Source organism: Bos indicus x Bos taurus, chromosome 10 (genome assembly GCF_003369695.1).
Source record: "Bos indicus x Bos taurus breed Angus x Brahman F1 hybrid chromosome 10, Bos_hybrid_MaternalHap_v2.0, whole genome shotgun sequence".
Lineage (NCBI taxonomy): Eukaryota > Metazoa > Chordata > Mammalia > Artiodactyla > Bovidae > Bos > Bos indicus x Bos taurus.
The window spans coordinates 81012061-81039706 of NC_040085.1; the positions used below are offsets into that span (position 1 = coordinate 81012061).

Here is a 27646-nt window from a genome sequence, read left to right on the forward strand (position 1 = left end):
TAGATAGCCAATAGGAATTTGCTGTATGTCTCAGGAAATTTGAACAGGGGCTCTGTATCAACCTAGAGGGCTGGGATGGGGAGGGAGAGGGGAAGGAGATTTAAAAGGGAGGGGATATATGTATACCTATGGCTGATTCATGTTGAAGTTTGACAGAAAGCAACAAAATTCTGTAAAGCAATTATCCTTCAATTAAAAAATTAATTTAAGAAAGATAAAGTGAAGTCACTCAGTCGTGTCCGACTGTTTGCGACCCCATGGACTGTAGCCTAGCAGGCTCCTCTGTCCATGGAATTTTCCAGGCAAGAATACTGGAGTGGGTTGCCATTTTCTTCTCCAGGGGATCTTTCCCACCCAGGAATCAAACCCAGGTCTCCCACATTGCAGGCAGACGTTTTACCATCTGAGCCACCAAGGAAGTCAGATTTAAATACAAATCTTCTAAGATTGACCCAGTAGCAAACTACAGGGGCGTATGTGCCCGTACCTTAGGCACTAATCATTTCCAGAATGTAGCTACTCGCTTACACCTACACAGCCCCCAGAGGGGTGAAATGTAAAGTGTCAGTTAGCTGAAATTCTTATTTTTTTAATTTTTTTACCCATAACTTCAAGGAGGAAAGATGCAGATAGCAAATATGTCAGGTGACTGTAGTAGGAAATCCTGGACTTGGATTCTATTACCATACTTACCACTTAGTAACTGTGCAATCTGAAACAAGTTAGTTAACTCCTACAGGCTCAGTTTCATCATCTGTAAAATGGAAATACATTCATTTAGAGGTAGTTTTTGAATGCCTACTGTGTATCAGGTGCTTTGCTTGGCACCTGAATTACAACAGCTGCAACATCTTCTTCATGGGCTCACTGTGAAAACTAGCTGAGATATTGCTTGTGAAAATATTGTTTTGTTTTGTTTCTTATCAAGCAACAAATAGAACAGTTTCAGTCTTCAGAGACTGGGGCAGAAAAGTAGACTGATTCATTTGCAGCAAGGTTTGAAGCAAAGAAAAATTGGGCCTTAACCCCATTTAACAAAGACGTTCAAGTAGCCTAAATATTCTTTGCCCAAGCAACCCAGCTAAGACTGGTTTTTCTTTGTTGGTACGTGAGGTTATTGTTATTTTTATCTATTGCCGCATAACAAATTTTACCCCAGAATCATGGCTTAAAAGAACAGGCATTTATTGTCTCAGTTTCTATGAGTCAGGCTTCCTAGCTTAGCAGGGAACCTCTGGCCTGAGGTTGCTTGTCAGGTGGGAGCTGTGATCTCATCTGAAGGCTTAGCTGGGGGATCTGCTTCCAGGCACACTCACATGGTAATGGGCAAGCCTCTTTCCATTCAGTCCTCTCTGAAGGACCTCTGCATGAACTGAAATGTGACCCCATTACAGGTTTGTATGTGAAATTTTAACTCCCCCCAGAACCTCAGAATGCGACTATATTTGGAGATAGGGCCTCCACAGGGGTTGTTAAAAGGAGACTCTTGGGGTGGGCCCTAATCCAGCCCAACTGGTTTCTTTATAAGAGGGAATTTGGACATGCAGTGAATCATCAGGGACCCTTTGAGGACCCAGGGAGAAGGTGGCTATGTGCAAGTCGAGGGAGAGGCCTCAGAAACAAAAAGACCACACTTTGATCTAAACTGCCAGCCTCCTGAACTGTGCGAAAATAAATTTCTGTTGTTTAAGCCAACCGTTCTGTGGTTATTGCAGCCTGGGCAGACTAATACATGGCAACTCGCCTCCTGTGACCAAGCAACACAGGAAAGAATAAGAAAGCACCCAAGGCAGAAGCCACTGTCTTTTTATAACTTAACCTTGGAAGTGACATCCCACAACTTTTGCTGAATTCTCTTTGTAAGAAATGGGTCAGTAAGTCTGGTCTGTACTCTGGAAAGGAAATTACGTAAGGGCATGACTACCAGCAGGCAGGCATCACACAAGGCCGCTGTAAAGACTGCCTACCACACCAGTTTTGTTTTGTCTTTAGTAAAGGAAAAATAAAAAGTCAGGAGATGGACAAATTGGCAGTTTTTACATGGCAGATTCAGCTTCATCAACTACATGAACACTCCCTTACTGATGCAGTCTTTAGGCCATACTACCATTCTGTGGATGATGCTGTGAAAGTGCTGCACTCAATATGCCAGCAAATTTGGAAGACTCAGCGGTGGCCACAGGACTGGAAAAGGTCAGTTTTCATTCCAATCCCAAAGAAAGGCAATGCCAAAGAATGCTCAAACTACCGCACAATTGCACTCATCTCACACGCTAGTAAAGTAATGCTCAAAATTCTCCAAGCCAGGCTTCAGCAATATGTCAACCGTGAACTTCCTGATGTTCAAGCTGGTTTTAGAAAAGGCAGAGGAACCAGAGATGAAATTGCCAACATCCACTGGATCATGGAAAAAGCAAGAGAGTTCCAGAAAAACATCTATTTCTGCTTTATTGACTATGCCAAAACCTTTGACTGTGTGGATCACAATAAACTGTGGAAAATTCTGAAAGAGATGGGAATACCAAACCACCTGATCTGCCTCTTAAGAAATTTGTATGCAGGTCAGGAAGCAACAGTTAGAACTGGACATGGAACAACAGACTGGTTCCAAATAGGAAAAGGAGTACGTCAAGGCTGTATATTGTCACCCTGTTTATTTAACTTATATGCAGAGTACATCATGAGAAACGCTGGACTGGAAGAAACACAAGCTGGAATCAAGATTGCCGGGAGAAATATCAATAACCTCAGATATGCAGATGACACCACCCTTATGGCAGAAAGTGAAGAGGAACTCAAAAGCCTCTTGATGAAAGTGAAAGTGGAGAGTGAAAAAGTTGGCTTTAAGCTCAACATTCAGAAAACGAAGATCATGGCATCAGGTCCCATCACTTCATGGGAAATAGATGGGGAAACAGTGTCAGACTTTGTTTTTCTGGGCTCCAAAATCACTGCAGATGGTGACTGCAGCCATGAAATTAAAAGACACTTACTCCTTAGAAGGAAAGTTATGACCAACTTAGATAGCATATTCAAAAGCAGAGACATTACTTTGCCAACAAAGGTCCGTCTAGTCAAGGCTATGGTTTTTCCAGTGGTCATGTATGGATGTGAGAGTTGGACTGTGAAGAAGGCTGAGCGCCAAAGAATTGATGCTTTTGAACTGTGGTGTTGGAGAAGACTCTTGAGAGTCCCTTGAACTGCAAGAAGATCCAACCAGTCCATTCTAAAGGAGATCAGCCCTGGGATTTCTTTGGAAGGAATGATGCTAAAGCTGAAACTCCAGTACTTTGGCCACCTCATGCGAAGAGTTGACTCATTGGAAAAGACTCTGATGCTGGGAGGGATTGGGGGCAAGAGGAGAAGGGGACGACAGAGGATGAGATGGCTGGATGGCATCACTGACTCGATGGACGTGAGTCTGGGTGAACTCTGGGAGTTGGTGATGGACAGGGAGGCCTGGCGTGCTGCAATTCATGGGGTTGCAAAGAGTTGGACACAACTGAGCGACCGATCTGATCTGATCTGATCTGACCATCCTGTGAAGCTAAGATAGTTCTGATCTGGCTGATAGAAATTTTTGACACTTAGGACAAGTTTTTCTGGGAGTGAAAAAGAGCACTTATGGAGTTGATTGAAGAGAAATGGTACAGTGGAGCCTGAAGTCTATGTCTAATACAGTGCTTCTCAACCAGCAGTGCATAGCAGTGGGGAAAGAGGAGGGTAGCGACCATAAGTTTTAAAAAGCATGTCAAGCTATAATATAATTTTATGTATGGAGAGTGATAGGAAATTTATGGCTTTCATAAAACAAACTGCAGAAAGTAAAATCTTTTTGGCTGACAGAGCATAGGTTATAAAAGGTCGAGAAACTGCTGTAATCGCTCTTTTATTGTTAATAGACAAAAAAGAGGGATACAAGATAGTGGCTTAGAAGTGGGCATGCAGTGAACCATAAAACCCAGAAAGAGGATACAGTTTAGAAAATGCAGTGAAAAGTAATAAAAATGATTAGTGGGAGGTACGGATTAGTTTGGAAGATAAATATAAAGTAACAGACATATTCAGGAGCCTTTGGAGAACGAATAGGAAGATCTTTACAAGAGAAGGATGGATGATAGTTAAAACTCGAGCTTTAGTTCAAAGGATGCAAGGGACATCTGCTTTGTGGTGATAGTGAGTTGACGTCTGAATCCTCAGAAACTACGCTGAGTTTCCAGTAGCTTTAGCCTCTAAAATTAGTAGCATTGTCAGCTTGGGTGTCTCATGTTTGTCTAACCATCAGCATCTAGGTGGCAAAGCTGTCATTATTCCCACTCACAGGCAAACCTCTCTTCACCTGCAGCCCTCTTTTGGTCTCTAAAATTATGCTAATGTGAGGCTAAACTCTCCCTTTACCTCCCAGAGGACTCTAAGAGTTATCACTTGTAATAACGTCTCCAAATATTAAGCTCTGGTAATCTGGCTCCTGCTTTGCTGGAACTCCCCTGTGGGTGGCCCTTTGTTTTAAGAGAGGAAGAGGCTGTTTCCTGTTATCTCCTGGTTGCACCATAACAAGATGACAGACTGGTTCTAGGGTCCATTTCAGTTTTCCTTATAAAAAACTGTGGAAGCAGACAGTGGGAAGATCTCACAAGATGACCCATGCTGAAATGGTGTCTTGGAATTTCAGTAATATTTCTATGGGTTACCTAAAGAGTTCTCCTAAAGTAGATGTTTATGATGATATGGAACAATTTCAGAAATGTATTGTCAAGTGAAAAACTTTTTCAAATTCTACTGTGGGTTATGCTCCCATTTGTGTAAAAAGGGGAGAAGGAATATATGTTTATCATGTATTTGTTTGTATGAAAGTGAAAGTCGCTCAGTCGTGTCCGACTCTTTGTGACCCCATGGACTGCAGCCTGCCAGGCTCCTCTGTCCATGGGATTTTCCAGGCCAGAATACTGGGGTGGGTAACTGTTCCCTTCTCCAGGGAATCTTCCCAACCCAGGGATTGAACCCAGGTCTCCCACATTGCAGGCAGATTCCCTGCCGTTTGAGCCACCCGGGAAGCCCCTCATTTGTTTGTGTGGGCATAGACTATTCTGAGAAGGATATAGACATACATAGCAATAACAGAGTCTAGAGGAGAAGAGACACTTTTAACTCTATACCCTTTTGTACTGTTTGGTTGTTTGTTTTTTTCAAACCTGTGCACAGATTACTTTTTAAAAGCACAAATAAAAGGAGTGTTTTAAAGAGAAAGACCCTGGGGAATTCTCTGGTGGTTCACTGGTTAGGACCCCAGCTTTCAGTGCCACGGGCTCAGGTTCAATCCCTGGTCAAGGAACTAAGATCCCACAGGCCATATGATGTACCCTCAAAGGGGGAAAAGAAGACCTTGAAGAAATGAAATTTAAGTTTTTATATAAAAGCCTTCAAATTCAGTCATGTCCAACTCTTTGCGACCCCATGGACTATACAGTCTCCAGGCCAGAATACTAGAGTGGGTAGCCTTTCCCTTCTCCAGGAGTTCTTCCCAACCCAGGGATCGAACCCAAGTCTCCCGCATTATAGGTGGATTCTTTACCAGCTGAGTTACAAAGGAAGCCCAAGAATACTGGAGTGGGTAGCCTATCCCTTCTCCAGGGGAGCTTCCTGACCCAGGATTCAAACTGGGGTCTCCTCCATTGCAGGCAGATTCTTTACCAACTGAGCTGTCAGGGAAGCCCAGTGTAAGCCATTTTAAATTGAACCTTGATAACTGAGATAATATAAGTGCCATTGAAAGAATGAGAGCACCCAGCATTGTGGATGAGTGGGGCAGATAATACTATTCATATTTTATTTTTATGAATTTCATATTTAGATTTTTTCTCCCAGTTTTATTGAGATATAGTTAACATACAGCATTGGACAAGTTTAAGGTATATGGCATAATGATTTTATGAAGCTCCAATACTTTGGCCGCCTGATGCAAAGAACTGACTTAAAAGAAAAAAAAAAAGAACTGACTTATTGGAAAAGACCCTGATGCTGGGAAAGATTGAAGGCAGGAGGAGAAGGGGACGACAGAGGATGAAATGGTTGGATAGCATCACCGACTCAATGGACATGAGTTTGAGCAAGCTCCAGGAATTGGTGATGGACAGGGAAGCCTGGTGTGCTGCAGTCCATGGGGTCTCAAAGAGTTGGACACAGCTGAGCGACTGAACTGAACTGAAAATGATTTTACTTACACACATCATGAAATGATATCATAATAAGTTTAGGGAATATTTATCACCTCATATAGAAATGAAAGAGAGAACATTTCCTCCTTGTGATGAGAACTCCTAGGATTTCCTCTCTTAACAACTTTTATATGCAACATCCAGCAGTGTTAATTGTATTTACCATTTGTGTGTTACATCCCTAGTTCTTATCTTATAACTGGAAGTTTGTACCTTTTGCCCACCCTCATCTAATTCCCCTTCCCTCCACCCCCTGCATCTGATGACCACAAATCTGATCTCTTTTTCTGTGTGTGTGTTTGTTTTTGAAGTATATCTGACCTACAACACTATGTTAGCTCCTGTTACACAAAATAGTGATTTTGGTGTTTCTTTACATTTCAAAATGATCGCCATAATAAGTCTAGTTACGTCTCCATGCAAAGATATTGCATAGTTATTTGCTTCATTCCCCACACAGTACGTGTTTTGACTCCCCCACCCTCGCATTTACCGGTTTTATGGTGGGAAAGATTGAAGGCAGCAAAAGGAGAAGGGGGTGGCAGAGAATGAGATGGTTAGCATCATGCATGACTCAATAGACATGAAGATGAGCAGGGGAGCTTGGCGTGCTGCAGTCCACAGGGTCGCAATAGTCGGACATGACAACTTAGCAACTGAACAACACATCACATTATACATCTTTTTGCTTTGTGTATCCCTTAACAACTTATTGTGGCTATAGATGATTTTACTACTTTTGTCTTTTAACCTTCCTACTAGCTTCATGAGCTTCCCTAAGTGGCTCAGATGGTGAAGAATCCGCCTGTAATGTGGGAGACCTGGGTTTGATCCCTGGGTTGGGAAAATCCCCTGGAGGAGGGCACGGCAACGCACTCCAGTATTCTTGCCTGGAGAATCCCCACAGAGGACCTGGTGGGCTACAGTCCCTGGGGTCACAAAGAGTCGGACGCGACTGAAGCAACTAAGCAAGCACAGCACTAGCTTTATACACAGCTGATTTACTACCTTTCCTGTTTATTTGCCTTTACCAATGAGACTTTTCCTTTCATAATTTTCATGTTCCTAGTTGTAGCCTCTTCTTTTTCACTAGAGAAGTCCTTTCTTGTCAAGCTGGTTTGGTGGTACTAAGCTTTTTGGTGGTGCTTATCTGTAAAGCTTTTGATCTCTCCGTCATATCTAAATGAACGTCTCTCCAGGTACTCTTGGTTGCAGGGTTTTCCCTTTCATCACTTGAAAGTTTCTGCTGAAAAGTCAGCTGATAGTGTTACGGAGTTCTTCTGGATGTAACTTGTTGCCTCTCCCTTGCTGCTTTTAATATTCTCTATCTTTAATGTTTTCCATTTTAATTATAGTGTGTCTTGGTGTGACCTTCTTTGGATTGATTCTGTTTGGGAGAGTCTGTGCTTCCTGGATAGTATTTTAGAAGTCAGATTTAGATGATGCCTGAACATTAAATTCAGAAAAGTCTTCTCAAAAGCCAGGGAGAAGTCAAAACTGGATGTAGAGTTTAGCAGTGGTCCTTAGAGCTACCTGTCAGTGGACAAATTCTCCTGAGGGAAAGGAGCAACAAAGTGCGAAGGAGAAAAGGAGCCAGTGGAGGAGTCCAAGGAACCAGCCTCGAGAGGAGGCACCTGGATATTTCATAATCTCAGAGAACCACGTAGGAGAGGTCAAGAAGGTGGGCATGATCGATGAACTCAGATGCTAAGACAGGTGATATTTAATTCCCTGTGAATAAGATTTTGTTAAATGTGGTCATTTTCATATGAGTACTGTCCTGTAGATCCCTTTACAATTTTCAGAATGTCTTCATGTGAATTATCCTATAAGAATCCACTGAAGTACACAATTTCTATCTAACAGTAAAGAAAAGGAAACTCAGAGAGATGGTAATTTTCCTAAGGTTACTGCTGGTACCACTTACTTTCTCCACATGATCAGTCTTGGGGAAGCTGAAGGCTGGTTCAGAGATGCCCGGGGTGGGAGGTTGTTCCCCTCTGGCGCCCAGGAGGCTTGTCATCCCAGCGCCTGTGCGCTCATTCAGTACCTCCTGGGAACAGTATTTGCTGGCCTCTCTCAGCTTGCTGTGAACTGCTGAGGAATTTGATTGTCTAGACTCTAGAGCAGTGGTTTTTAAACTGTGGGTCATGACCTATGAGTGGGTCATCAAATCAATTTAGTGGGTCACAGCCAGACTCACAAGAGCCCGCGGTGCCTGCCTCTTCTTAGTCCTGCCTTCGGTGACTTCACGTTGCTTACTTGAACTCAGCTGTGGTGGAAAACAGCCAGCCACACGAAGTCGGGGCTTCTGTTTGCTTATTTTACCGCAAAGGGCCAGTTGTTAAACATTTACTAGCATACCACTGGTGGTAATGGTCAATTCTTCCTCCCTCCCCCCACAATGGAACAGAATGGGGTAGAAAGAAAAAACACCCAGTTCCATCTATGGTAAAAGTAAGAATTGTTCTGTGAGACTTTAAGTCATAAAGCTACTTATGGGTGTGTTCACATGAGATGTAGTTTTTATACTCTGCGTTGCAATTTTTAAAAAGCTTGAAAGTCACTGGTTTGGGGTCCCTTCATTTACTTTCCTCAGGTAATTGAACATCTGCTCTTCTCCTGATCCTTGGTATCCAGTAGCTTTTTTGAAGTAATGCTGCATTTACTATAGGAGGAATGAGACTGAAGTTTTATCAGGCTAAAAATAATTGTTCTAGAATAGGAAAGATCCCTCTATACATCAGTGCTTTTGAACTCAAAGCTATATAAAAATTTCTTCTTAAACCTAAGATTTTTTACAGTGATCATGAATTTTTCTTATAGTCAGAAAACAATAATCATTAAATTCCAAAGATTAGAAGGTTAGTAAATAGAAGAAATCAGATTAAAGTTCATAGCATTGTGTTACTCTGCCACTCTTCATTTCTAGAACTCTCTATAAAGAAATTAAATCCTTTTTTAACTTTTTATTGTTACTGTATTTTTTCTTAATTTTATTGAAGTATAGTGATTTACAGTATTGTATTAATTTCTGCTGTACAGCAGTGATTCCCTTACCCACATGTATACTTTTTTATATTCTTTTCCATTTTGGTTTATTATACTACACTGAAGGTGGTTCCCTGTGCTATACAGTAGGGCCTTTTTGTTTATCCATCCTATACATACCACTTGGCCTCTACTGATTGCAAACTCCCAGTCCGGTCCTTCTCCCCTTCCCTCTGCCCCTTGCCAACCACAGGTCTGTTCCCGTGTGTCTGTGAGTCTGCTTCTGTTTTGTAGGTAAGTTAATTTGTGTCACATTATAGATCCACATACACGTTATAATCGTGTGGTGTTTGTCTTTTTCTGTCTTCACTTAGTGTGATCATCTCTAGGTGCATCCATGTTGCTGTAGATGTCATTATTCCACTCTTTGTATGGCTGAGTAATATTCCATTGTGTGTGTATATACAGTATCTTCTTCATGCACTCATCTGTCAGTGGACATTTAGGTTATTTCCATGTCTTGGCTGTAAATAGTAATACTGTGAACATTGAAGTACATATATCTTTTCAAATTATACTTTTGTCTCAGTATATGCCCAGGAGTAGGATGGCTGGATCATATGGCAGTTTTGGGGGGCTTTTCTGGTAGCTCAGCTGGTAAAGAATCCACCTGCAGTGCAGGAGACCCTGGTTCGATTGCCAGGTCATGAAGATCTGCTGGAGAAAGGATAGGCTACCCACTCTAGTATTCTTGGGCTTCCCTGGTGGCTCAGATGGTAAAGAATCCACCTCCAATGCAGGAGACCTGGGTTCAATCCCTAGGTTGGGATGATCCCCTGGAAAACGGAATGGCTACCCATTCCAGTATTCTTGCCTGGAGAATTCATGGACAGAGGAGCCTGGTAGGCTACAGTACATGGGGTTGCAAAGAATTGGACACGACTGAGCAACTTTCACTTTTTGTGGCCACTCTAGTTTTTTATCGTACCTCCACACTGTTCTCCATAGTGGCTGCACCAGTTTACATCCCTACCAGCAGTGTAAGGGGGTCCCTTTTCTCCATATCCTCTCCAACTTTTATTATTAGCAGGCTTTCAAAACTACAAGGAGGTAATACCACCTCACACCAGTCAGAATGACCATCATTAAAAAGTCTACTTAATTAATTAATTTCTTATGCAATTAATTACTCTTATGCAAATCAAAACTACAATGAGGTACCACCTCACACCAGTCAGAATGGCCATCATTAAATTTGCATAAGAAATCAATTATTTTCAAGGTAAAAACTTTCTTTGAAACAAATCATTTCCCTTTTAATAACTTAGTGGTCTATTTTATAAATCCAAACTTATTTACAGGTATATTATATATAAACATTTTACATATAGATATTATATATGTCCATCAGCAGCCAAATGAATAAGAAAGCTGTGGTACATATACACAATGGAGTATTACTCAGCCATTAAAAAGAATACAAATCAGTTCTAATGAGGTGGGTGAAACTGGAGCCTATTATACAGAGTGAAGTAAGCCAGAAAGAAAAACACCAATACAGTATACTAATGCATATATATGGAATTTAGAAAGATGGTAATGATAACCCTGTATGCGAGACAGCAACAAGAGACACAGATGTATAGAACAGTCTTTTGGACTCTGTGGGAGAGGGCAAGGGTGGGATGATTTGGGAGAATGGCATTGAAACATGTATAATATCATATGTGAAACGGATCGCCAGTCCAGGTTCAATGCATGATACAGGGTGCTCGGGGCTGGTGCACTGGGATAACCCAGAGGGATGGTATGCAGAGGGAGGTGGGAGGGGGGTTCAGGATGGGGAACACGTGTACACCCATGGCAGATTCATGTTGATGTATGGCAAAACCAATACAATATTGTAAAGTAATTAGCCTCCAATTAAAATAAATAAATTTATATTAAAAAATAAAATTTTAAAAAACATATAAAAATATCTAAACATATATAAATATATATATATATCTCAGATATACTTAAGTGAATTATGCTTCACAGCTAGATAGTTGTAGATAGATCGTAGAATTTTTAATAGATCCCAAGCAGTTTTATTTAGATCAGCCTTGCAATTTTTAAATTTTCAAAAAAAAAGGAAATTATTAAATGTTCATGCCAAAAAAGGGCTTCCCTGGTGGCTCAGACAGTAAAGAATCTGCCTGCAATGAGGGAGACCCTGGTTCGAAATCTGGGTCAGGAAGATCCCCTGGAGAAGGGACAGGCTACCCACTCTAGTATTCTGGCCTGGAGAATTCCATGGACAAGAGGAGCGTGGTGGACTCTAGTTGATAGAGTCGCAAAGAATCAGAACACAACTGAAGCCAAAGAGCAAGCAGCACGAGCATGCCAAAAAAAAACCTCTATGCAAGTATGTTAAATAGTCTGCCCTTAGTATACTCGCTATCTGAGCTAGCAAAGAAGCCGCCTGCAGTGCAGGAGACCTGGGTTCAATCCCTGGGTTTGGAAGATCCCTGGAGAAGGGAAAGGCTACCCACTCTAGTATTCTGGCCTGGAGAATTCCATGGACTGTATAGTCCATGGGTTCGCAAAGAGTCTGACAGGACTGAGCAACTTTCACTTTCACTTGAATGTAGCTAAAAAAAGAAACACTTCTGACTGAGTGACATCTGAAAGTCATTCTCATAGATTTGTATCTTTCTGTTCCATGCTGTAACTTTATCACACTCATCTTAGGGTTTATTGTAGTAAGAAAATGAACCCGAATAAGCGTAATATGGTTTTTACAGGTCTGTAAGAATGAAATATACGTTCAGAGTTTCATTGAGTACAATTTTCTGAGAAGAATTAGGCTTATTGTCTATGTGACTTTAGTTCTTTACAGGAGAATTCCTTTAAACGGCAATTAAAACTATTCAATGCTCATTTGCAAGTAGGAAGTACATCTGCCCCCATGGATGGTCTCTTGAGCCCATGTTGGTGTTGGCATCAGAGAGTTACACCAGGTGCCTGTATTTTTTAGAAAGGCAGGAGCGTTTCTGGGAGGGCGTGAGAGTCCGATGGTGCTGCTGTGGTCGGGCAGCTCCCTTCTCCCGCGTGACTGCTTTTCAGCGTCACTCGGGGGCTCTTTGCTCTGAACAAACCCCTCGCAGCTGTGCCTGGTGCGCCTGTGTGTCACCCGGGCAGGGCTTCCTGAAATGGATCTTTGCTTTTGCGCCTGTGTTGTTCACTCCTGCATACTCGAGCTGTGCCCAGGAAGGTAGGGGGGAAGCCAGCAGGTTGGCCCTCACTCCCCAGCTGTCTCCTTTCCCCTGTGTCACTCAGGATAAAAATAAAGTGATTCATTCACTCTCGTTCTTACCAAACCAGAATGCTGCCAGGGTACTACCAGGGCGACTCAGATCAGTTGGAAAGGCCTTAGGGGCAAATCTAAGGCACAACTTTAAAAACTTTGTGCATTTAGGTAATTTTAAAAATTAATTTTCTCTTACTCACTTCAGACCTTGCGGGGAGAAAGATCACTAGTTATATCATGGTGGTTGAGGTCTGGGCTGTCTTTATTGGAATAGAAGTCCTGATGATGTTCTGTCTTTTCTCAGTTAGAAAAGCCGTGATCAGAGGATCTCACTGGAAATCTGCACCCCTTTCCTTGAGACAGCTGACGCGTGGTAGAGCGCTGGTCTGGAGCGTGATTGCTGCTTGTCACACCAGGCCTTTTGCCGCTTGAAGAAGTACAGTCTGTATTGTCAGTTGGGAGCCTTTTGCTTCCCACTGGGAACTGTGCTACTGATCATTTCCACAGCAGTCAGCAGGGCGTTTACCATGCGGTCCCCCTGTAAATACTCGCACACCAAAATACTAGGAGCTCGGGCCACATAAAGATTTGTAAGACACGGTCTCTGCCCTTAGAAGAGCATCGCAGGGGAAGTGAGGGAGGGACATGTACAAGACACAGTCCCCTCCCCCTACCCACCCCCCAGAAAAGGTGCAAGAAACTGTTTGGGGCAATTTAGGGAAGTCTGTCAAGCATTCTGCTCAGGGAACGTGTGCTTCTAAAGTGAGCGCGGAGGGTGGATCTGCTGGGTCGCCTCTCCTCCCAGGTACCTCCAATGGCGTGGTTCGCCTTTGCAAATGTTGCCCCATGTTTAAAAGTATTTTTATTCACTGTATTAAAGTAACAGAAGGCAGTTACTTTAATCTGGTGCTAGGCTGGAAGAAAAATTAGGTTTGCTGGACTCTGATAGTTGCCAAACCAGTATAATGTAGTTTACAGGTGCTTTATGATTTTCAAAAGTAACTCTGATGTTATGCCGGTGTTGCTTCTTGACTTTAGAACTAACCTAATAAGATGTAACTTTATTTGATAAAAGCCAAGTGTATAAATAGATAGTATGATCCATAGACATTTGACCAAAAAACACTAAAGCATTTCCACACTAGGACATCAAAGCGAAAAAGAAGATGGGATAACTTCAATAGCTGTTTTTTGTTGTTTTTTTTTTAAGTCTTACAAAAAAGCACTGGGCTGTGATCATGACCACAGAGGCAGGGAGGGGAAAAATGCAGTAACATTATCATTCTATACCCTTCCTGCCCCAATTATCCAGCACCAGGTCATCAGGCAGGAGAAGGGGTGGAAGCAGCTCTCGACCAGAATTATGGCAGATGTAAGGGACAACAGGCCAGTCTCAAGGTGAGAGTCTAACTGGAGACCTTTCACATAAAGATGGGACCCCACGGGGCTATCTCCTCCTTGGAAAGTTTAACCAGAAATAAACGACCCCCCCCCCCGCACCTGACCTCCGCTGCTCAGGCACTGAAAGAAATTGCCTGTCTTAAACCTTGGTGGGGAGTGAGATGGAGTAGGGGACTCTCCCCTGTCCATTTACAACCCTATTCCCTAGGTGCTCCAAAAAACTTCAAACTGAGAATTTCATTTAAGTAGTCCTAAGCTAGTAGTGGCCCAAGGCACCCAGTAGAATTAAATACTTTTTTTTTGTTTTCTGGAGAAATCATCCTTCAATTCAAATCTCAAATAATTCCCACAGGTAACGTTTTAAGAACCATGGTATCACAGTTTAGCAAAGAGGGAAGCATGGCGCCATAAGTAAAAGTCAGCAAAAGTAACAGCTAACAACATCAGACCTGTAAAAACTAAGATATTGAAATAACTAGACGTACAATTAAAAAAATATTTCTCAAAGACAAATATTGTATATTAATGTATATTTGTGAAATCTAGAAAGATGGTACTGATAAACCTATTTGCAGGGCAGCAGCAGAGACGCAGACAGAGAGAACAGACTTATGGACATAGGCAGGCAGGGGGTGGGGATGAATGGAGAGAGTAGCGTGAAAACATATGCACTAACGTGTAAAACAGCCAGTGGGGATTTGCTGTATGACTCAGGGAACTCAAACCAGGGATCGGTGACATCCTAGAGGGGTGGCATAGGGTGGGAGGTGGGAGGGAGGCTCAAGAGAAAAGGGACATACATATATACCTATGGCTGATCCATGCTGATGTGACAGAAACCACCACAATATTATAATTATCCTTCAATTAAAAATAAATAGATTTTTTAAAAAATAGCTAAAAACAAACACACAAAAAAACGTGCTCATATGTTTAGGGAAATTAAAAGAGGGAGTGAAACTATGAGTAAAACCAAGAGATTGAAATTATGACCAAATAGATTTGAAAAAGAACTAAGTAGCACTTTCAGAATTGAAAACAATGTAGTAATTAAAGTTTAAAAATCAACAGATGGGCTTCAGTACAGATTAGATCCAGCTGAAGAGAGATTCAATGAGCTGAAGTTGTTTTTAAAGAAACTATCTGAAATGTAGTACAGAAAAAAATAATAAAATGGTGGAAAACCAAGCGAGAAGCCCTAATAGATATCTAATTGGAGTTCTGGAAAGAAAAATGGGACAGGGGCAATATTTGAAGAGTTAATGGCTAAAAGCTTTCCAAAGCTGATGAAAGATACACAAATTGCAGCGAATCGCAAGAAATCCACACCTAGACACACCATACTTAAACTTTAGAATAACAGAGACAAAGGAAAGGTGTTAAAAGCAGCTAGAGAAAAAAGAAGCCTTACCAAAGGATGCCAGCGTACTTCTCAACAGAGATAGTGGAAACCTTACCATTGATGACAAGAAAGAATTACCAAACCTAAAGCATGTTTAAAGCATTTCACAGATGAGAATTAAAAAAAAGACACTTTTTAACATACAAAATCCTGAAGAATTTGCCCCTAACAAACCGCCACAAAAGGAAAGAACCTAAAGAACGTATTTCAAATAGAGAAAGATGATACCGAAAAAGGTTTTAGATGCAAGGAGGAATTATGAGCAAAGACTGTGTAAAAATATGGACAAATATAAACATAATGACCAGTGAAGTAATAATGATGTTCTTGTGAGGTTAAAAGGGAGAGGAAGGGAATGAAAATATCCAACATCAATATCATATAAATCAAGAGAGAAGGTATGATCAGAGTCAGAGGCATCTAACCCAACATGGTACAATGAAAAGATGAAGATATTGATTAACTTCAGCCATACATACTTTATACAAATGCAGAAGTGAGTAGAGTAATTACTAAAAGATTACAAATGTGAAACTTCCAAAATAGTAGAGAGGAAATGAGATGATAAAAATGATAAATCCGTAAGAAAACACAGAAAAGGTGGAACAAATAGCACGATTTAAGAAATAAATAAAAATATTAGTAATTACGGAAATGTGAATGAACTAAATGTTCCAGTGAAAGTCAGAGACTGATTCATTGGACACATATTTACTGAGCATCCACTATGTGAAAATTCCGTGGACAAAGGCGCCTGGCTGTCTGCAATTTGTGGGGTCACCAAAGGCTCAGACACAACTTAGCACAAAACCACACTGTGTGCCACACACGGGGGTCAGCACTGGCACACAGCTCAGAGCAGTGGACAAAAGGACCAAGAGTCCCCAGTGGGAGAGAGACGGGAAACCAAATAAGGAACACAAATAGTACGTTAGATAGTGGTAAGTGTTCCAGAGAAAAGTGAAGCCGTGAACGCGAACAGGGAATGAGGAGAAGCACTATTCTGAACAGTAGTCAGGAGGGGTGGCGTTTGAGTGAAGACCTGAAGGGGGTGAGGGCCTGAACTGGTGGTGATGAGGGAAGGGAATTCCAAGCAGAGGGAACAGCGCGAGCGCCTGCCTTGAAAGGGATCATGGCTGCCGTGTTTGGGAAAGACAAGCAGGCCAGTAGGGAGCAAGGAAGAGTGGGCACAGATGGGCCTCAGAGATGATGAGGGGTCAGATCCCGAAGACCCCACAAGCTAAGGAAAGGACCTGTACTTTCCTTTTGAGGGAAGTGCAAGCCGTCAGAGCGTTCGGGGTAGAGGCGTGCAGGAGCTGACTTTGGATCTAATATCATCTCTGTGGCTGCTGCATCAGACAGGGCAAGATAGTAGCAGGGGAGGTGGGGAGAAGTGTTCAACCAGAAGAGGATATATTGTCAGCCTCAGTTTTAAGCAGCCACTTGTAGACTGTTTAAAAGTAGAGATACATCTCAATCATAAGTATATAAAAAAGCATGAAAGGAAAAGTTGGAAAAAGATATACTAGGAGGATGCATTATAGTCATCAGACAAAATAGATTTTAAGGCAAAAAGTATATTGAAAAATAAAAGGGATCACTACATTTTGGCAAAAAGTTCGAAAGATTCACCAGGAAAGTAACCTTTCCTTGTGGGCTTATTTTAACTAGCATATTGACTGATTTTTAAAATTAAATAAAATGAATAGTTATAAAAATATATATACATTGGGCAAAACTTAACAGAACCACAAAGAGAAACAGACAAATCCATCTTTGTTATGGAATGTTTTAATGTGACTCAGTAATTGCTAGATCAAGCAGTCTGAAAAACTTGAAAACATTTTAGGAAGTTTGAACTACTCAGTTAACAGACTTGACATAATAGATATTTGTAGAACATCATGCTGTGTAAGTGCATAATAAACATTAGTATCTGTAGAGACTATGTAGTAGGCTTTAAATCAAAGACCATCTTCCTTGATCACAGTCCAATAACAGAAGGATAAATGGAAGAGTCTCATGTGTTTAGAAATTAAGAAAGAGTTAATTCATCAAAAAAATCGTAGTTAGGAAACACTGTTTATCAAAACCTGAGGAATATTAAAGGCAAATTTATTCTAGGGAAAGGGGAGAGGCTGAAAGTTAATGTGCTAAGTGTCTGACTTAAGAAGTTAAAAAAAGAGCAACAATATAAATCCAAAGATGATAAAGATAAAAGAGGAAATTAACAAAATAGAAAATAAACATGGGGTTGTGAGGAACAAATAAAGACATTATACATCCTTCAGAGATAAAACAGATGGTAGGAAGATACTATGAATAACCTTGTTTTGATACATTTTTAAAACTTTGTTGAGTTGGATGTGTGTGCTTAGTCACTCAGTGGCGTCCAACTCTTTGTGACCCCGTGGACTGTAGCCCACCAGGCTCCTCTGTCCATGGGAATTCTCCAGGCAAGAATACTGGAGTGGGTTGCCATGCCCTTCTCCAGGGGACCTTCCCAACCCAGGGATTGAACCCAGGTCTCCCACATTGCAGGCTGATTCTTTACCATCTGAGCCACCGGGGAAGCCCAGGAATACTGGAGGGTAGCCTGTCCCTTTTCCAGGGGATCGAACTGGCATCTCCTACATTCCAGGAAGCTTCTTTACCAGATGAGCTACCAGGGATGGATACAATTTTAGTTATTTAGCTTACAAAAATTTACTAAATATAAAGCCCAAATATTCTTTTACTTATTAGAAAACTGAGTCAAGAACAAGTCTTCTCAGAAGCTCAACCCTAGGCTTTTATAGTTTTACTGGACATTCAAGAACCACATATACGAATCTTCTATGAACTGTTCCAGAGTCAAGGAAAAGGGGGAACACCCTAACTCTTATCATCTTAATATCAAGACCTAACAAAGACAGTCTACCCCAAAAGTTCTGAAATTATAATTTCTTAATTGTGGATATAAATGCAAAAAAATCTGGCTACAGCATTAGCGAACTGAGCCCAACAATGTTAAAAAAAATCATGATCAAGTTAGGGCCACCCAGAGCTTCAAGGATTATGTCATATTTAAAAATTGACTCGTAATTTTCTGCAGTAACAGATCAAAGGGGAAAAAAAATCATATGCTCCTCTCAATGGATACAGAATGAGCATTTGATAAATTCAGTACTTTCATGACTTAAATAAAAAAAATTCCTAGCTAACTCAGAAAAGAACCTAATAATAGAATATCTCTACAAAAAGTCAACAGTAACTATCATACTATTAGTTGGGAAACCTTGAAAATATTTCCTTTAAGGTGCAGAACAGGACAAGGGAACCCATCACTTCTATTGAGTGTTGTACTGAAAGTCCTGGTCAATAAAGTACCACAAGGGAAAAAGTGAAGAAAGGACTGAAGAAAATCTGTCATTATTCTCACATAATGCATCTGTCTGATTGGAAACCCAAAACAAGTGTTCAAGTAAATTTTTAGCTTTATAAGCATTTTCCAAAATCGATTACAGATTATAGAAAAGATAGCCTTTGTATCGGGCTCCCAGGTGGTGGTAGTGGTAAAGAGCCCGCCTGCCAGTGCAGGAGACATAAAAGACGTGGGTTCCATCCCCAGGTTGGGAAGATCCCCTGGAGGAGGGCTTGGCAATCCACTTACGTATTCTTGTCTGGAGAATCCCATGGACAGAGGAGCCTGGCGGGCTACGGTCCAAGGGCTCATGACAAAGAGTCAGACACAACCGAAGCTACTTAGCACAGACCCTTTGTATCAAAGTTATAATCATGAAAACATATAATATACCTAGGGAAGAATCTAACAAAAATAGTTAAAACCTAGTGTTTAAAAAGTTACAAAAGCCCTATGTAGAGTCACTTAGAAGAAAGAAAAAAAAAAACAGTGAAGAGAGATACATGTTCATAGATTAAAAATCAGTTTGGTAAGATGTCAGTTCACTCCAAAATTGATCTGTAGACTGGAGAAGAGGATATTAGTTGTTCATTTTTTAAAAACTTAAATTGATTCTGAAATTTACCTAGAAAAGAAAAAGGCCAAGTAATAACCCTTCCACTCTTACGGAATAGTAATGAGAGATAGGGGCCACATGTGACTTGTCTTACACATAAGCAGAATTATTATCAAGGTAAAGAAATTAAGAAAATGTGGTATTGGCACAGTAAACTGTTTCTTCTACATGGAAACAGTGTATGGTAGAGAAATACTGCAGTTAAAGGAGGAAAGGGTAGATTTTTCAATAAATAATGCTAGGAAAATTTGTTATTGTGTGATAAAAACTGAAAGTAGATATGTGCTTGATACTGTACACAATTTTAGTTTGGATTAAAATACTTAAATACAGAAGCAAAAGTGTCCATATTTTATAAGACAGTATATGACAATATATAATGTAAGGAAATGCTTTCTCAAGTCAGATCCCCAAAGTGCAAACTAGAAAGGTGAAAACTGATCAAGTTGACTTTGTTCAAATTAAGAACTTCTAAGACACCCTAACTATGTTGGGTGGGGGGTGGGGGGGTTTGATTTGTTTTCCTTTTATCCTTGAGTCCTTATCTACATGAAATACATGCTAAAGTATTTATGCATAAAATGATGTGTTATCTTGGGTTTTCTATGAAGTATTCCAGAAGAAAAAGCATGCACGGGGAGAGAGAGAAATGAAATAATTGTAGGATGCTGATGGTGATCAAAGCTAGAGGATGGGAACAGGAAAGTGTCTGATACTCTTCTAGTTTGTGTGCATGTTTGAAATTTTTAATTTAAAGAAGAATTTTAAAGAAATTATCTGTTTTTTATGGTGACTGCCCTGGATATTCTAGAAGTCTTAACATTTGAAACGAAGTCATTTTCTGGAAAGGTCGCTTGTTAAGTGTATATCTGAAAATGCAACCTAATTTTTACCTCGGAATAGGACTTTACTTATACATTAATAAATCATGAAACAAGCTCTATAAAAAAAAAGATACTCTAAAGAGATTGAAGAAACAAGTCACAAACTCAGTGAGGGTGTTTGTAACATACCTTCAAAAACTTACTGTCCAGGTATTAAGCAAAGAACTTTAAAACTCAGTAAGTAGTTCCTTAGATATGACATCAAAAGCATAAGCAACAAAAAGAAAAGAGATAGACAAACTGGACATCATCAAAGTTTTTACATTTTGTGCTTCAGAGGACACCATCAGAATGAAATGGCAAACCACAGACTGGGAGAAAATACTTGCAATTGTATATATAATAAGGGACTTATATCTAGAATATGTAGAGAAGTCTTACAACTCATTAATTGAAAAGACAACTCAGTTTTTTAAATGGGCAATGGTCTGAACAAGACATTTCTTCACAGAAGATAAACATGCAAATAGCATATGAAAACATTCTCAACAGCATTAGTTTCTAGGTAAATGCAAATCAGAACCACATCAGAATATCATTTCATACCCACCAGGATGGCGATATTCAAAAAAAGACAATAACAAGTGTTGATGAGGATGTGAAGAAGTTAGAAGCTTTATACTCTGCTTGTGGAAATCCAAAATGGTGCACCTACTTTGGAAAACAATTTGGCAGGTCCTCAAACCATTAAACATAGAATTACCATTATAACCCAGCAATTCTACTCTTATGTATGTAACCCAAATGAAGACATATGTCTAAACAAAAACTTGAACTTGAATGTTTCACTTCAGTTCAGTTCAATCGCTCAGTCGTGTCCGACTCTTCGCAACCCCATGAATTGCAGCACGCCAGGCCTCCCTGTCCATCACCAACTCCCGGAGTTCACTCAAACTCATGTCCATCGAGTCGTGATGCCATCCAGCCATCTCATCCTCTGTCGTCCCCTTCTCCTCCTGCCCCCAATCCCTCCCAGCATCAGAGTCTTTTCCAATGAGTCACCTCTTCGCATGAAGTGGCCAAAGTACTGGAGTTTCAGCTTTAGCATCATTCCTTCCAAAGAACACCCAGGACTGTTCTCTTTTAGATGGACTGGTTGGATCTCCTTGCAGTCCAAGGGACTCTCAAGAGTCTTCTCCAACACCACAGTTCAAAAGCATCAATTCTTCGGCGCTCAGCTTTCTTCACAGTCCAACTTTCACATCCATACATGACCACTGGAAAAACCATAGCCTTGACTAGACGGACCTTTGTTGGCAAAGTAATGTCTCTGCTTTTGAATATGCTACTAATATGCTATCTAGGTTGGTCATAACCCTCTGTGTTTATAGCAGCATTATTAATAATATCCAAGAGGTGGAAACAGCCCAAACATCCAGCAACTAGTGAGTGAGTAAATATAGTATATATACACAAGAGAGTATTACTCAGCCATTTCAGGAATAGAATACTGATACATTCTTCAGTGTGAACAACCCCTGAAAACATTATGGTAAGTGAAAGAAGCCAGACACAAAGGACTACATATTAAAGGATTCCACTTAATATGCAGTGTCCAGAATGGGCTTCTCTGATGGCTCAGCGGTAAAGAATCTGCCTGCAAGGCAGGAGCTGCAGAAGATGCAGGTTCAACCCCTGGGTTGGGAAGATCCCCTGTAGAGGGACATGGCAACCCATTCCAGTATTCTTGCCTGGAGAATCCCATGGACAGAGGAGCCTGGCAGACTACAGTCCGTGGAGTCCTAAAGAGTCAGACACGACTGAGGCGACTGAGCACACAGAAGAGGCAATATTAGATAGATAATAATAGACAGAAGAGCCTGGAGTGCTGCAATCCAAGGGGCTGCAAAGAGTCCAACACAACTTAGAGACTGCACAGCAACAACAGAACAGGCAAACCTACAGAGACAGAAAGTAGCTTCATGGTCACCTAGGGGTAGGGGATGAGGTGTATGGGGGTGACGGCTAAGAGATGTGGGTTTTCATTTCCTTTCAGTGAAAATGTTCTAGACTTGATTGTGGTGATGGGTGTACTCTGAATATACTAAAAGCCACTGAATTTTACACCTTAAATGGATGAATTGAATGGTATGGAATTATATCCCAATAGAGCTATTTACAAACACTAAAAAGCAATAACTTTTGGAAAATAAGCAAAAGGCATGTCCTGGAATTTTGTTGAAGTGTATGTGTAATACTAGATAAACTTGAAAAAATGCTCAACCTCATTCCTAATCAGGCAGATGCCACAGTAGGATACCATCGTATCTCAGTTGATTCACAAAAATTTTATACTCAGGCAATACCACTTTTCCACATGTAGAGAAGGCCAGGGGGTGGGGGAAGCTCTTACCCTGTCAGAGGGGGTGTGAATTGGTACAACTGCATTCAAAAATAATCTGGCATTATTTTTAGAGGGTTGGAGATGCAAGTATTTATGACCCAACAATTCCACTCCTAAGTATCTATCTAAAGAAATTCTTCCAGTTGTGTGCTGAGATCACATGTAAGAATAGCCACATAACAAAATAGCATTGTAAAATTCAAACCTACATAAAGCTGAAATATAATGTTTAGGATATGAGTATATATAGTAACCAAACCTGTTTTTTGTTTTAAAGCAAACAAGGGAAAGATAAACCCAAAATTCAGGGTAGTGGGGATGGGAAAGAATTAAGAGAGTCTCACTGGAGAAGGATATGGCAACCCCCTCCAGTACTCTTGCCTAGAGAATCCCATGGACAGAAGAGCCTGGTGGGCTGCTGTCCATGGGGTCGGACAGAGTCAGACACGACTGAAGCGACTTAGCATGCGTGCATGCACTGGAGAAGGAGTGGCACCCCACTCCAGTGTTCTTGCCTGGAGAATCCCAGGGACAGAGGAGCCTGGTGGGCTGCCGTCTGTGGGGTCGCACAGAGTTGGACATGACTGAAGCGACTTAGCAGCAGCACGGGGGATTTGAGGTAGTTCTTTTCCTAAACTGGATGGAGGAGTGTAGGGATATTGGGGGCTAGCGCAGGGGATACAAGGCCAAGTGTTACCTGATAACCCCACATGGAAAGAAGATTTAGACAAACTGGAGCATACATAGAATAGTTTTTCCACGCAGTTCAATATCGAATGCTAAAAATGCTGACTCTGAGGTTCGAGAAAAGGGTAACTTGTATTGAAGAAGCAAAAGGGATAAATGTTGTTGTGGGGGAAGAAACTAAGAGGACTACACAAAAAAACAGCAGCAGCAAAATGAGAGTGTTTTAGAACAGGTGTTTCTGTTTCTGTTCTGAGAGTGTTTCTGTTTCCAACAAAAGTAGATAAAAAGAGCTCAACCCGGTGCTCGGTGACAGCCTAGAAGGGTGGGAGGGAGGTTCAAGAGTTGGGGGACACGTGTATACTTATGGCCGATTCATGGTGTTGTATGGCAGAAACCCACACAACATTGTAAAGCAGTTATCCTCCGATTAAAAAATAAACTTAAAAAATTATTAACTGAATAGTTTTCTACTTCCAATGACCTTCATTTATCTGGGCCACAGCTACTTTATTCTTCAGTAACGCTAACTTATCCAAACATTGCCAGAGATTAGTACAAGCCCACGTGGTCATGTCCGATACTCAGTGGTTGACTTCCTCTCTTCCAGATCCCATTCACACTAAAAGATGAAGCACAGACCCGAGGAGGAGGAACCTGCTCACTGCTCCACTCCCCCTGGGTGCCTGACTCCAGTGAAGCACTCACCAGTGCTGCAAGGGGTCCAGAGTATTTTTTTGCTGCTTCAGTCCCCAATGCCTTCCAGCAGAAGTGGCAGTAGACTGTTGCCCATCAGCCAGTCCAGGCTTGTTCTGAGATGACAGGGAAACGTATCAGCTGGGTTTCGATGGAACTTGGCAGTGGGGACCTTCAGCGGATGCGATATATACCCCATCTGAGCACACGTGTATCTTTTCCCTCTTTCCCCCCCATTCCCCCACCTGCTTAGGTCTTCTCTGCCCCTCTCCTGCTACCACACAGATGATATAAAAGAGGCTCTTTGGCTATTTGCATTTTGCTTCCTCTTCTTTTCCAGACTTTGCAGTATTAAGCTTTACCTCCTACAAACCTAGAATCCCAACAACGTTATCTACCAAAGCTGTTCTTCCCTTTCCGGAGGGTTTGGGAGAAAGGGGGGGCTTGCATCACAAGTTTCCTGGGGCGTAAAGACAAAGTCGGTGTGCCGCTGACCACATGAGCCATGGTAAATGCACCCTTTGGAATTAACTGATTTCTAAAATTAATAAAGTAAGTCTATTTTTATTTTTTTTTCCATTTACTAATTTCCCAACAATCAGTATTCACAAACAAGACTGAAATGGGATCAACTTCTCATTTTATTTCATTGCTGGGCAATTTTTTAAACTTTGGTTAAGAAATGTGAGCTCTAAAAGAGATGCTTCATTCTTACATTTGGTTTCAGCAGATGGTGGGTCCAGGCTCTTCCCCAAGGGAAGTTCCAGCACCTGGGGTGCTGGTGCGTGTGCACGTCTCCATTACCAGACCGCAGCAGACGGGTCCTCCCATGGCGTGTGGATTTGTATCCAGTCGCACAGTGTTTACCCAAACAGTTCTCAGGATGATACAGCTCAGCCCTGCTTCCTGCTTAGCCTCTGCTTTCATGCTTCCTCATCCATCCTAGGTGGACCCTATCCAGGTCTTCTCTCTGGCTTCCACTGGAGAAAAGGTTAAAAGGTGACTGCAGAGCCCACTAAAGGTTGACTTAGCTACCGCAGGAAGCTATTGGAGGAGAATCCAGCATCTGGGGTTTCTACAACAGGGTGGTAGCGATTCAGCACTGAAATCCTTAAAAAAAAAGGACACCCAGAAAGGCGGAGAGAAGAGGGGCTCTGTTGCCTTCTTGGTGAATGAAAACAGGTCTGAGAACATGGAAGCCTTCTCTTTCTTCATGAGGGATGAAGTCTGTCCGTTGCAGGAGAGAAGAGAAGAATGCATTCAGATGTTCCTGAGACTTCTGAGTAGTTTGAGGACCATCTTTGCTAATTTGGTTATGAATTGATTAGTAGACAAATTAGAATTCCCCCATAGCCCCCTGCTGATGTGTAGAACTGGGAAATAAGGTGTTTGGGGAGACGTACCATGCAGTTCTTACAAAAGAGCATAGGAAGGTATGAGTCCAGTAAAAGAACTTCTCGACCAATTACGAGTGTTTAAAATTGCCCTAGATAACCATCAGAACTGACTCCTCAGGCTAATTGCTTATTGCATTCACCACGTGCTGATCAAGTGTAAGACCAGAACTCCAGAACTCCAGGTCCCTTCCTTCATTTACCCAAGTATTTTAACGTCCTTATTATTGGTACTGGACTTCTCTTGGTAACAAACTGAGCAAATCATATGATCCTCCCTCTTTACCCTTAAAGAACAGAGCCCCTCTTTACCCTTCCCCTAAAGAGGCACATATTTTAAAAGATGGACAGAAAAATGGTTTGGGTTTCTGTAGTCCTGTAAGTGACATGTGGAACAGGGAGGCTGGGCTTCAGACCCCTGCCCATATTTGTATCAGCTAAGATAAGAATAGAGCCCTAACACAGAAAGAAGATTTGGAATCACAGCAGGGCTGTTTTTCTTTGGGATCCTTCAGGAAACACTGCTCATGGCCTTAGTTTATTGGTGTGAACACAGAGGCCAGTGTTCTAGTGATGTCTAATGAGGTTGGATAAAAAGGAGGGTTTAGAACTTCCCTGGTGGTCCAGTGATTAAGAGATTGAGACTCCATGCTTCCACTGCAGGGGGCTTGAGTTTGATCCCTGGTTGGGGAACTAAGATCCCACATGCCGTGGTTCGGCCAATAAATAGCCAGGGATGGGTCGAGGGTGGGGGGGCAGTATTCTAGGGCCTGTAAGATTATTTCCCTCTTCTCAGTTAAGCCTCAAGGACCAACAATATCAGCTATAAGGCACCACTTCTCAAAATACAGTTTCTAGGTAGGCTGGACCTAACCCAGCCATAACAACATCTCTAAAGCTGCAGCCTGAAATTACATGTTTTAAATAAGCACTTGGGTGATTCTTTCACCCACTGAAATTTGAGAAGGACTGCCATCAATGAACAGACTGAAAATCTGGGCTGGCTGTAGCCATGGCTGATGAGCTAAGCATGCTGTATCTCCTCTCCAGACCCACAGGCTCCCTTTGGTAAGACAGGACAATCCCACCAGCGCTGATTTTACAGCCAGGACATAGTTCCTGAAATAAGAGTGGAAGTAAATGGGTGTCACATGGGATGGAGTGTGATAGAGGAGCCCTCAGAATTGGCTGGGCGTAGACAAAGCAGGGGAGAAGGCAATGGCACCCCACTCCAGTACTCTTGCCTGGGAAGTCTCATGGATGGAGGAGCCTGGTGGGCTGCAGTCCATGGGGTCGTGAAGAGTCGGACACGACTGAGCGACTTCACTTTCACTTTTCACTTTCCTGCATTGGAGAAAGAAATGGCAACCCACTCCAGTGTTCTTGCCCGGAGAATCCCAGGGGCAGGGGAGCCTGGTGGGCTGCCGTCTATGGGGTCGCACAGAGTCGGACATGACTGAAGTGACTTAGCAGCAGCAGCAGCAGTAGACAAAGCAGAAGAGTCTTAGTGACCAAATTCATGAGTTTAATTTGGGACAACTCAAGAAGGAGCAAGGTGAACACACAGAGACAGACACATACATACAGGCACTAACATATTGTACACATCCTACACCCTCAAATTTTAGCTTCAGAAAGTCTTTTCTTTTTTTAACCAGTGGTAATTTCAGTAGAGGAACACGCTAGATGGTTCCTCACTTATTGTAGTTGATTGCTTCAGGTGGACATGAAACCACAGTAGAATTGTGCGTTGCTCAGGCACCCGTGACCTCACATGAGAGACTGAACGTGGGGCTGTGCTTTCCTTGGCCTCTTCCATTCCAAAACTCCCTGACAAGAGGCCCATCCTCTGAAAAGGAGGCCCCGGTGAGCTCTTCTAGGGTCCACCTGAGGACAGAATCAGCCTCATATTTGTGGGCCATTTGCCACAGACAGTTTCTCTCATTCTCACCTGAATTTATAGTGAATACACAAGCCAACACATTTCCATATGCAAAAATCACACCGGGTGATTTTTGCCCACAGTTAAATGGAGGTCAAATGGAGATGATTTCTGCCCAAATCTCAGCCACCACCTCTGTGTGTCTGAGGATAATTGCTGCGAGAAGGAACAAAACACAGACTGAAGTACAGCCCCCCCTCCCCCCACCGTGAACTCCCTGAACAGGGCAGAGGGCGGGCAGAGGGCAGCGCAGTGCACACTGTCCAGGGAATTCACAGTCAGCAGTGCCTCAGTGTTTGAGAGTCTCGGCCTTCAGATTCCAGTTCCCTCTGATCATTAGATGTGGGCATGGCATTAAGAAGGATACCTCACGAGTCAAGAC

The 27646-nt window shown here is 41.9% G+C and overlaps 1 protein-coding gene across 14 annotated transcripts in view; it reads left to right on the top strand.

The window, feature by feature from the left end:
* Nucleotides 1–24495, top strand: part of TTLL5 (tubulin tyrosine ligase like 5) — a 317823-nt gene extending 293328 nt beyond the window's left edge. For all 14 annotated transcript variants that reach the window (XM_027552476.1, XM_027552486.1, XM_027552477.1 and 11 more), the window contains one exon: nt 23843–24495. Coding sequence is in view for 3 of the 14 variants with exons in the window: in XM_027552486.1 (XP_027408287.1) it covers nt 23843–23865 (23 nt within the window). In the remaining 11 variants the exon portion in view is untranslated. The remainder of the gene's footprint in view (nt 1–23842) is intronic.
* The last annotated feature ends 3151 nt before the right edge of the window (nt 24496–27646 follow it).